A 12371-nucleotide genomic window follows, 5' to 3' on the forward strand; every position below is an offset into this window, starting at 1 on the left:
TTCAGTCAGAACTGGAAAAAGTCCCTGAGGATTGATCCTCCAGAAGGAATTCTTCAGGTGTTGGCAATAAACCAAAACTTACTCCAACTTAAAAATCAAAGAAAAAGGTTTAATAAACATAATTATTCCAACACTTGAGTACTCACCCTGGGCTATTCCAAACAAAATTAACGATTCCCAACAGGTTCTTATTGATACTGAGTCAGCTGGTCAGCTAATGATCATATTATTTGTCATTGGTTACATAGTTTATCTGTTGTAGTGTGACAATGTTATCATCAGTTACATTATAACAAGAAACGGGGGACATCCAACTTTAAGAGGAAGTTACTAGTTTAAATGCTGTGGTCCTGCTCGCCTTGGGAATCACTGCAAGTGCGATGGATACTTTGACGGACAAGCAAAAGGTCAGTTGACCTCAAGCAGGAATTTCCTGTATGTTTAAGTTCTAGGAGGATAGTTATGATTTTGTCATATGAAGAAACATTTCAAAAGTGAGAAGTTAAATGGGAAGCAAAGCAGGTATTGATTTGAAAATGGATGGAATTGAGGTGAATTCACAAAACTCCTAGTTCTCGACACAGCTCAGATGGGACACAGACAGCAGTCCAGCAGTGTGTCATGCTCTGCAAGAACCAACTGCTTCACAAATCATTTGATACCTGAAATGTACATGGCCCCAATGGCCTTGACCTTCACTCCATCTCCACTGCCCAACCCAAATGATGGACGACAGAAGTTTTATGTTAAATGTTAGTAAAACAGCTCAATCTGTGTCCATCAGCATTTTTATGGTGATGGGCTTCCGGACATGGTTGTATCCATTCTTGGGGAGATGGGATGCTTCTTAATCAGGCAGTTGGGAGCCTGTTTGAAATGTAACTGCTGCTGGCTGAGGGAATGTGAAGCAGAAACTGTCAGCTCTGCAGGGAACACTTTTCCAGCACTCCTTGCAGAGGATCAGATGTGTCTCCATCTCTCCCCTTCCCACAGCTCCACCCTCGACCCCTCAAACAGCACCATGGCCTCCTTATGCTGATCATATCTCCCTTTCCCCCACTACCCTACACTCCTGCTAGCCACAGCCAGAGTTAGTAAGCCCAGCTCCCAATCTGTAGTCTCCGCCGCAATCTCAGCCATTCTGTCCTCAGCCCCCAATCTTCGAATTATCCTGTGATTACCAGGTATTGTCTCCGAGAACTCCTGCAACTGTCAATCTGGCCACCTGCTAGGCAAGAAACAGAAGACTATTCTAATGCACCCACCCCCCTCCACACACACACACACACACACACACACACACACACACACACACACACACACACACACACACACCTCCTCAAGAACCACAGAATGGTGCGTGTGAAAACGTGGACAGGTGGGGTGGGGAAATCTGTAGACAATTTGCTTTATTTCTAAATGCAGATAAAACCACTTTGGGCAGAGTAGAGTAATTTTGCTCTGTGTAACTCACTTTTGTGCCTGACCTGGGAGTAGTAATCAATGAAACAGAAGCGTCTCACCTTCATTTGCAAGTTCAGACGACGTGGTACTAATTGAAAGCCGTTTCTGTCTCCAAAGCAGCCGGACACAAACTGAGCCCAGTGACCAATGTGCTATGAGTTAGTGCACAGAGGCCCAGGAACTGTGTCAGGACTATCCAGTCCAGTGTTGTGCATTGAACAATTTCCAGGCCTTAAATCCCATCTCGTGCAAAGAAACAAGAAGCCTTGCAGTTACGTCATGGTGTGTTTAATGCGTTCTTATGAAACTCTTTCCTTAACATTCAAGTTTCATGACTCGTAGTTGGAATGGGCTTATACTTCAATGAAAATGGCAGAGGAGAGAATTTTATGAGAACCATTAAATATTGAGACATCAGTCACTCCGTAGTTTAACTTCAAGGCTGAAGATACTTAGCCCAGTGAACTACTGTAGAGGAAATTTATCTCTACGCTGCTTTTTATTGTTTTTATGTATTTTTTTAATGCACTCAGTATTGTACTTTTTTCATATGACTCTCTCTCTTCTGTTGCCTACTCAGTCCTGGTCCTCCGTCCTGTAATTACGAACATTACCTCAGCCGCAACCCATGCAAATATCAGTTGGGAGTTTGACGGAACGGACATGCACTTATATGTTGAATATGAGATAGCTGACAGTAAGAGCTCAATTCATTGGATTCTCCATGTTTTAATCTAGCAGCTGTGTGCTGACAAACTCTTGGGTCATGTTTGTTTTGCCTGGTTGTTGTGTCATCTCAGAAATCAATCCCTCGGTGCCAGTAAAAAACACTCTGCGCCTTCTGTTTAGCTCCAGTAATGAGGTCTTGATCCCATTATTCCAAGCTGATTGAATTTGGGGTTCGTTTTTCATCTCCCAAATAATGTTAGTACGACCGAACTTCAGCTAGGATTAAGGGAAAAGAGGCTCAAAGTTTCAGCAGAAGAGACATTGAGGTAGATATGACATCAGAAATTCTGTAATGATTCACAAGTCTCAAGCCATTGTTATATTTCACCTGCTAATCTGACAGTGCTACCTTATGGCCTTCACTTTAATGTTTAAACTTGATTTGTTAGCGTCACAAGTAGGCGTACAGTAACATTGCTGTGAATTACTGTGAAAATCCCCCAGTTGCCACACTCTGGTGCCTGTTTGGGTACATTGTGGGAAAATTTAGTATGGCCAATGCACCTAACCAGCACATCTTTTAGGCGGTGGGAGGAAACCAGAGCACCCAGAGAAAACCCATGTAGACACTGGGAGAACGTGCTGTCTCTGCACAGATGGTGACTCAAGCCAGGAATCGAAGCTGGGTCCCTGGTAATGTGAGGCAGCAGTGCTAGCCACTGTGCTGCCCCTTTGCACTGTGATTGATCTCAGAACCGTAATCACTTGGTGCATCAAAGGAAGAGGTTGGAAATGTCTACAAGAGCTTCGCACTCTCCTAACAAATCAAAGGTTCAGCTCAAAGTTTTAAAAGTATTTTTTGAGGCCCCATGGATTGTGTAGGCCTTTTGAGGATGCAACCTATACTGGACTGCACATCATCCTATGCACAAAGATAAAGTGGTAAAGTGCAGGATCTTAGTCCTGGATCCCTCAATTGTTCAATCAGAGCCTGTTACACAGATTATACTGCCAATATTTTATCTTAATTTACACCTAAAACTATTCTTCTTCAAAGTGAAGGTAAAGGATAACTGATCACTTGCATAGTTTGTCATTGTCGGTACTTCATAGAGTGTTTGTTGCTTCAAAGCCCAGCTCATTCATGTCCTTTGGGAAAGGAACATTTGCCAGCCTTATCCTATCTAGCCCATTTGCAAATCCAGTCACATACCAATCTGGTTTACTACTAACACCCCTATAATGTGGCTGAACAAGTCTCTCAATTGTATTGAATTACACACACTGCCAACCTCCAAATCCTTCCAAACATGCCAATGGCTGGCAGTAAGAGTGGGAGAGACTCCTGATGAACCACGCATAATGTGGAGTGACACCTCTCATGCTGTAAGCCTCTGGTGAAAGACTAGTGACCTGTCCTGGGAATTACTAGCTATGGAAACAGACAAACATCTGCCATAGTACAGCACTAGGTGCAGGAAGAGAATTAGAATCAGAACACATACTGGAGTGATTTAAAAAGAGGCCCCGCTACCAACCTGTCAGGGGCACTAGGGCTAGGAATTAAATGCATCAACATCAATATGCCCTGTATTTTTTTTTCCAAGTGAGGGAGTGATATATCTTTAAATCTATGGTCATAGCTTTTTGCATGGCTGCACATGCACAGTAAACGCAGTAAGACATGTTCATCGCCTGCACAGGGAATTCAGGTTAGTGGGAACATTGAGTGGTGTTCACATCCTCAGAACAAATAAAAGATTTAGTTCCTAAGGAACTGTAACATTGAAATATGCTCATTGCACAAAATGTTATGGATTATTTTATCAACATCTGTGACCATTTAGATGTAGAGCTCCTCATTTTGCTTCATCAATCCTTTCTCTGACAATATACTGTAATAACTTGCATGCACTGGAACACCTAGGAGTGCTTGATAATATGGACTTTGGTGTTTCAGCAAATAAATAAGATAATCACTAACCTTGTGATGTCCCTTGATACTAATTATATTGTGAGTAGTCCAAAGTAATGTGGACAGCTTCTTCAAGGCACACTTTTGGAGTATGCAATACTCCGATCGTCCTGCCTACCTGCACTGAACTTTCAATGAGGAAATTATATTTACAAAATGAGCCTCTGTCCAGCGAAAGGGATGCACATTTCTCAGTGCTTTAGAAAACAAGCAAAGGAAATTTATCCAATCTCTCTATGGCCCCATCCTTTCCTCCAACGGCCATATTCCACTTCCCCCTCTCTCTCCAGACACGCAGTCTCACTATTCCAGTCTCATCACACAGTACAATTTAGGTTCAGCCATTTAGAATGTACATTACATTTTGGTTTGCTTGTGTACATTGTGCACCTTATAGTGCATCACATGATGTTGATATGGGTAGCTTCTGTCTAGATATCTAAACTCCTGCCCAATTGCTTCAATTTAGTCAGAGTCAGTCAGAGCACAACGTACACCTGGTCAGCTCATCCAGCCTGGCTAACAGATGGGAGTTGCAAGCATTATCACGGCAGTGCTGACAATGTCTGTTAGTCATTGAGAAAGCCAGCCAATTAAGCAGGAATATTAACTGTGCTTCTCTGCGCAGACACTGTTTGACCTGCTGAGTTATTTTCTGCTCTGTTCTGTTTTTATTAGTGCCAATACATCTATTGGCCCGACAATATGTGATCAAATATGCTGGGGCACATTCAACACGCTATCAACATGCTGATATGCAATATGCTGGCTCACAGCTTACTGGCACTTAGAAGTATTTCTAAGAGGAGTAATAAGAATTTGATTTGTTTCAGTTAGTGATGGTCTGGACAGGCACTGACACATTGTTTCATAATTACTAATCTGGATTAACAAGCGTTTTACTGGCACTTTGGCTGTTTGAGATGACACAACTATTCGGCATCCTTTGTTAGTGTGGTAGCTGGTTAGCCTGTTCAGAGACTGTGCTGAGCATCAGTGAAGTGATATGTTTCCCTTAGCCGGAATGCAAAACATGATTCATCTTTACCCATTCTGTTTGCCTCTGCTTAGTGAGCAATGGAAATTCTAAATTCCTGTTAAGCAAATATTCCTTTTTGTCCAAGTAACACATGTCTTCCCCCAAGTTACAGTCACCTTCTGTTTAAAACTTCTATTCATTTTTTTCAGTCTGTTGAACTACAATTGGAGTCAGTAGAAAATGGTACAGGCACGTGGGTTCCATTTCCCGTTGTTGATTCAGAGGACAAAAACCTGTCCATAAATTATCGTGTCTTTCCCCACCAGTTTGTAAATCTCTATAAGTAGTGAGGTGGTGTATTTGAAACACTACTCGAGGATAGAATGAGACAAGATGGCACAGGTTCAAACTGGTCCATTATAAATGTAGGGGCGATGCCAACAACCTCACAATTCAATAACAACATACACTAAACCTCTTGAGCCAAAAATCCTCGAGGGTTTTAAACAGATATTATATTGTGGCAACTGTTAATTTGAACTGACCAGTTGCAAGGGCATTTGTAGAGTTCCAGGTGAAAGCCCATCCCATTGATTTATTGACTGGATTAAAGAGGGAATATTCTGGAAATAGAGTTTCAGGGAAAGGAAAACACAGAATAATGTTTTGTAAATGGGATCCCATTTCTCCAATATCATCAAGGCTTCTACTCACTTTTGCAGTCTATCGACTGACAAGTTATGAATGGCAGTGGTCTTGTGGTGTTGTCAGTAGACAAGTAAAGCTGAGACCCACGATTATGCTCTGGGGACTTGGGTTCAAATCCCACCCAGTCAGAGAGTGAAATTTGACTTCAATAAAAATCCAGAATTAAAAGTTTAGTGATGACCATAAAACCATTGTCGATTGTTGTAACGTCCCATCTGGTTCACAGATGTCCTTGGGGAACGAAATCTGTTGTGTTTACTTGGTCTGGCCTACATGTGACTCCAGATCCACAGCAATGTGGTTGACTCTTAAATGTCCTCAGGGTTGGGCTTACGTCTCATGAATGAATTAAAAAAATAGGACAAGGGATAAAATATAAAAGTAGTGGATCCTGGCTCCCAATCGTTGATTCAGAGTCAAATATCATTTGTCCCAGAATAATTGGGTTTTGCCCCCCTGCTGATTACAAGGACTCATTAACTGAACAAAAAATACAACTCCTGTGTAGGATTAAAAAATATGAAGAGGTTGGGAGAAACTTGGGTGTAAATTAAGATCACAGCTTTGCCTCAGTGTTGTTATGTCCCGTAAGCAAGACATGGCAAGGATCCCTGGCAACTCAACATACTTTATTCCATTGGGGTTTTTACCAGTAGTTTGGGAATGACACCCACTTTTCTGAAAGCTATACAATAATTGATACCATATGAATAGGGATGACCAGAGAAGTGGAAATAAGAAACTAAAACAACAGCACCCGAGAAAGAGGGACACTTTGGGAGAATCAATAGCTTTGATGTGGGAGGAATAGCTGGGGTTAGACCACAACTAGGGTGCCAAATGACCACTAATGCCTATGTCCTATGTGCTCAGACATTGCCCTGCTCCCCAACAAACCTCCCCCCCCCCACCACCCCCGACCATATGTGCCAATATTTAGCGAGTGTGTACAAACCCTAATGGATCCTTTCTTCCAGACTTGAACAAATTGGAGCCTTTTTGTGATTTTGATAAATATTCTTCACACAAAGACTTCAGCAAACTTTACTCCTCTCAACCCTGATATTTGCTGTTCTACCTAGCAATGGAGGGGTTTTCTGAGCAGGAGTTGGCTGTACCTCCATTTTTCATTGCACCTGTTTCAAATGACCCTTTCAGTACTGTACAAGTCAGGAGCAACAGGCTGTGGGTAATATTTCAATCACACACATTCAGCACTGACCCGCTTGCTCTCTTAACTCAAGAGACCATTGTGTAAAAGCTTTCCCATTAGTCTGGGTGAATGAACCCAGTGAAGGTGTTACCATTGGCCTCATTGCGCCCTGCTTCTCCCTACTGGGTGGTTTTCACTGCCTAAGATGGCTGTTGCAGTGACTGAGATAATGATGGAAGTCATGGATGCAGATTTGGCCTTGGCACTGATGCTGTCCGTGGACGAATAGCCACTGTTGGTGAGGATTGGCTGCCACTGTGAATCAGCACCCCTGGAAGCGGAGAAAGATAAGGCCAGGTGGGTGAGGAAAAGGCCTTGTCAACGCTGCTCATAAAATGCAATGTCACAATTGCCATTGGATATTTTGAGGATGGCTGACCAGATCAGTGAGTAATAATTGAATTGATTTTATTCACATGGGGAGGGGGAAGGGAAATCAATTTAGCACTTGGTCTAATGATAAACTTCCTAACTTGTATTTCAGTACTCTAGGGGTGTCTCACACATCCATTCTGATTGCACGCACATACTCAGCATGCCCACGTCAGCACCAGTTGCCGCAAAAGAGATGTCAATGTAACACTAATGGGATCCGGCCACAATTATGTCAGTTCTTTGTCTCCGTACGCTTTTCAGGTAAAGAGCCTCTGGACAAAATGCAGATAAATGCCTCGCAGACCTTCTTTGTGCTAAAGGGCTTGTTGCCGGGAACTGTTTACAGAGTGCGAGTTATTGCCGAGAACCAGGCTGGCCAGTTGCGGAGTAAGGACGAGCGGTTTGAGACCCGTCCACCAGGTGAGGTGGTGAGCAAAGAGCAGTTGGGTTCGGCCTCCCTCATTCCTCTCGACATGTCTTGCGGCTGACTGGCTATGGATGGACCATGTGCCAGGCACATATTCAGTAGTTTCTCCCAGCACTCTATGACCTCAAGATGCTGCACTTGCTTCTCTGAGTATCCTTTGAAGCAAGTTGTGAATTGTCTTGTCTTTTCAAAGTTATCAAGTCATTTTAAGCCAGAAGGTGAACCTTTATTTTGGTAAACTTATTTAAAAGTGTCCATCATTGAGCACAGAAAATTCTGACCAAAGAGGTTCTCTGTTAAAATTGCCAAACTAGGCGGCATGATTTTAAAATGAGAGCTAGGCTGTTAATGGGTGATGTCAGGAAACACTTGTTCGCTCATAGAAACTGGAAATGTGAAATCCCCTCCCTAAAAAGGATGTGGATGCTGGAAATTTTCAAAACTGAGGTTTTGAACTTTGGCTGAGGCTATTCAACTATATAGAGCAAAAGCAGGAAATGGAATTCAGATGGAGGAGACACAATCTATTTGAATGGCGAAAGAGGTTTGAGGGACTCTTTCCCATATATTCCTTAACTTTGAAAACACCATTATGAAAGACAGTGGGATATCGTGTGTGTGAGGTGTTTGGTTTCTGACAACATCTAACTCTGGTTTTATTAAATGGCATTGCTAGATGCTTATCCAGCAAGAGCATTCCGCTGTCCTAATCAGTTCAGTAGTTTATATTATATGTGAAAACTAGAAATGATTAGCCTTGACCAGTGGGCAGCCTCAATGCAGTGTCTGTAGTCCTGATGTGGGGGCAACCTGCTGCTTTTATGTTTATCTAATCGTAAAGGTCCTTTGGTAGTTTTGTATGGCTAATAATGATCCCAAAGTCTGCTTGTATTGTGGGTCACATCAAGAACGCTGTCTCTGTATCAGTAGCATAACTCCACAAGATATGCATTGAACTTAGTGCTCGTTTCATCACATCTGTACCTCGTTCACCACTCGCTGAACCAACATGACATTGTATACAAGATCTTTTGCTCCATTCTGATTGATGGTATTTTGCAGTTCTATTTTGCAATCCTGAAATTATTAAATTAGAATTTTGATATCAAGCAAAAGACTCATGTTGATGCAGCCTGATGCATTCAAGTATTTGATTCTTTGGCCCTAACATTTTAAAGAGACAGTGTCCTTTTTCTATTAGTCTGTTCCAGTTGGGGTTCAGAGGTGCCAAATTTAACCCAGTCTAACCTTTTACCACTATGACCCTTTCCACAAGACTGTATTGGCAGCATTGCAAAGTCTTGAGTAATTATGGACAACCTCAGGTCCACTTTACAGTTACAGAACTGCATGGTTCATCATTTCACCAGTATAAGAAACAGTTCTGCTTTTCCTCTTTTTTTTGTGTTCTGTATTCTTAGGGCCATTTGCCAGAATTCCAGAGGATCGATAGTATACAAAGAGGGAGACAAGGAAAGCCAGTCATTTTTCACATTTCTACTTTAGTAATTTCTCAAGGGAAAGAAATAGGAATTTACAAGCATTTGCCAATTGACACAAACTGCCCTGGATAGTCTTTGTTTGAGCCCAACTTGTTCTTTTCTGGATTACTTCCCCAGAAGGAGTTCCTGAGTAGTGGTCTTAAAAACCAGCCCAGGTTAGGCTCAGTTTGGCGGCACAGTAATTAGCACTGCTGCCTCATAGCCATAGGGACTCAGATTCGATTCTGGTTTTGGGTGACTGTGTGGACTTTGCTTGTGTGGTGTTTACACATTCTCCTCGTGTCTGGATGGGTTTTCTCCGTGTGCTCCGTATTCCTCCCACAGTCCATAGATGTGCAGATTAGGTAGATTGACTATGTTAAATTGCCCCTAAGTGTCCAAGGATGTGTAGGTTAGATGGATTATCCATGGTAAATGCTTGGGGTTATATGGATAGGGCAGAAGGCAGGACCTGAATGGGATGCTCTTTTGGAGAGTCATTGTAGACTCGATGGGCTGGGTGGGCTCTTTTTGCACTGTGGTGATATTATGGTCCTAACATCCTAACATCACAACCTTGCTCCAGGTTGCCTGTGAGTTGTGCCACAGGTGATTAATTCCTATAATGTGAATTTGCTGTAAGCTTTCAAAGCCTGTCCTTCACACAAATCCTTTCTTTTCCCCTTTCAACCTTTCTCTTCAAATGCTTGCCTACCGCCCATTTAAGCAAGGCACAGAATGCGGATAATCAATAACTGGACCCAAAGGAGGTGATGTTCCCTCAGAAAGTTGCAAGGACAACTTCAAGACAATCAAAAAAGGATACTGTGTCTTTAACTTCTTCCACTGGCCAGCTTTGTTCATACGCTCTCTGTTAGTTTGTGATTCTGTCTGATGGCCGTCAAGAGACATTTCAATCCCTCTTTCATCTTAGAATTATCCAATCTGTATAAATAGAAATGTTTAACGTCTCGTTTGATGCGATTATACGTTTTGGCCGGAGAAATAGTGAAACAGCTTGGCATCTAAAATGCGGGATTAGGCATACACTACAGGGATATATTGTATGATTCTTCAATGTTTTGATAATGATAATGATTTAATGACATTTAAGTATTGAAGAATAAAAGATTTGATGGGACTTTTTTTTAATGTTGTAATCTGGCAAGCTCCTTGTTTTCAGTTGTGATGAATGGAAGGAACATCCTTGAACCCGGACTTAGTAAAGGAATATCTCTGTGTTGCTGAGTCTTCTCTACTTGTTAGGTGTTTCTAACTCAACACAAATTCACTTGTCGATATTCGTTCAGATAACCTTTGATATTTTGGAAAATATTTGGTGCTGGCGGAGCTCCTTTCCAGTTGCTTATCTTTTTGATGTGTCCTTTTGCCTCTCTTCTTTCCTTGCATGCTACTTTGTGTTGTTTTGTTGCTTTGGTTTTTGAAGTGAGTTTGCCCCATACTGGATATGCACTGAAACCCCCCAGTATATTGGTTGGGATCCTTTCTCCTCCCTGCAATAGGTGATCGGTAGCCAGGTGGATCACAAAACGAGGCGCTCTGAATTGAATCTTGGTTCCATAAGATTGGTTTATATTGAAGAGAAGATTGAGATTGGCAGTTGTGCAATGAGACAGTGTCTCATTCAAGTCTTTGTCCTGTGCTAAGTCAAACAGATAATGATGAAAGTGAAAATGCTTCAAAGTAATTGTGTTTGGAGCACTTTGAGGTGATTCTGAGAAGTCAAGTGTATAGCCTTTCTTTGTTTGCTGGGTACATGTCCCCTCATCTTCCTCGATGTAGCACACCTGTATTAAACTTTACTTTCTCAGAACCTGTATAACTCTAATCCCATTTTGCCAGAAGCTAAATGCTGATCTTACACAGTCCATATGTTTACGAGCCAAACGTTTACATTCAGAAACATCAGTGTGGTTCACTTTATAAGACAGGTCTGTTCACCTATTTCTGTCTTGTGGGGTTGATGAGACAGATATTAGTGGAATATTAGTGGAACTGAAGGAGAAAGCTGGGTGTTCTCGACTCCTGCCAGGGAGCTGCAAAGCTGTATATGGTTGCTGCTGGATTCCCTGCACTCCAGGCATCCAGAGGACATCCATTGTTTCTGTTAGTTAATTAAGTAACCAGTTCTTCATTTCAGTCCTGGTACCCCATTGCAAAAATGCAGCAGCAAATTCTCTTCTAAATTGGTATGGGACTCTACATCAGGTATTCCTCTAAACTTGTCTCCCGTTCTCTTAAAGGTACCATGGGTATATCAGGAATGTGGTATGGTCTACAACTCTGAAGGTCACAGATTCGACTGAGGAAATTAGTAGATGGACTTCCCTGCCCTGATTGCGACTTAGTATTCAAGGAGCTCCACTCTAACAATCTCTCCTCCGCCGTGCCCCCCCCACACACAAACAAATCTGGCTTCCTCGTGGTTGAATAGCAGTGAATGTTGGCTGCCACAATTAAATTGGGCTCCTTTGGCAGTTCCTGTTGGCCTTTTTTCAGGCATGATTCAGCGTCTGCAAAAGGGTAGGAGAGAAAATGGAGGAGGGTGAATAAATTAAACATTTACTGCTATGGGAAAGAATTGAGTAACTTTGGCTTTGAGCAGTTGCAGGAAAAGGTTGATATCAGTTCAGCTGCCTGTTATGCATCTGTCCCAGTTTCATCAAAGCTGTTGGGAATAAAAATGGGGAAGAATGTATAACAAACAGATGAATTGATATCTCCATGTTTCACACTATTACTTCAAGTCAAGATTGCTCTCTTAACCCTTCACAATTAATATAAAAAACAATGTACAACTCTTTTACTCCAGTAACTTGCAAATTGCAAGACTGTGAATCCAGGTCAAGTACTTTTGTGTTACCATCATTTCCTCGTAATGTTACCTGTGATTAAGATTCATAATGTGTCTGCAACAAATATTTGCTGTTCTGTTTTAATTGTCATTTGTTGATAAAAGATAACCTATTCCTGGTACGCAACAAAATCACACAAACGGAAGATTCCCTGGGTTGTTATCTTCCCTGGTGATCACTCAGTTTCACATCTTAATCAGTATT

The 12371-nt window shown here is 42.0% G+C and overlaps 1 protein-coding gene across 31 annotated transcripts in view; it reads left to right on the forward strand.

Moving 5' to 3' along the window:
* nrcama (neuronal cell adhesion molecule a) overlaps positions 1–12371 on the forward strand; it is a 379563-nt gene that overhangs the window by 342142 nt on the left and 25050 nt on the right. For 24 of the 31 annotated variants that reach the window (XM_080190688.1, XM_080190703.1, XM_080190698.1 and 21 more), the window contains 2 exons: positions 2045–2161; positions 7645–7803. The exons of the other annotated variants lie outside the window; for them this stretch is intronic. In XM_080190688.1, the coding sequence (XP_080046814.1) occupies positions 2045–2161; positions 7645–7803 (276 nt within the window). The remainder of the gene's footprint in view (positions 1–2044; positions 2162–7644; positions 7804–12371) is intronic. 31 annotated transcript variants of the gene reach the window in all.

This window comes from Carcharhinus amblyrhynchos, chromosome 6 (genome assembly GCF_965287045.1).
Source record: "Carcharhinus amblyrhynchos chromosome 6, sCarAmb.v2.hapA, whole genome shotgun sequence".
Lineage (NCBI taxonomy): Eukaryota > Metazoa > Chordata > Chondrichthyes > Carcharhiniformes > Carcharhinidae > Carcharhinus > Carcharhinus amblyrhynchos.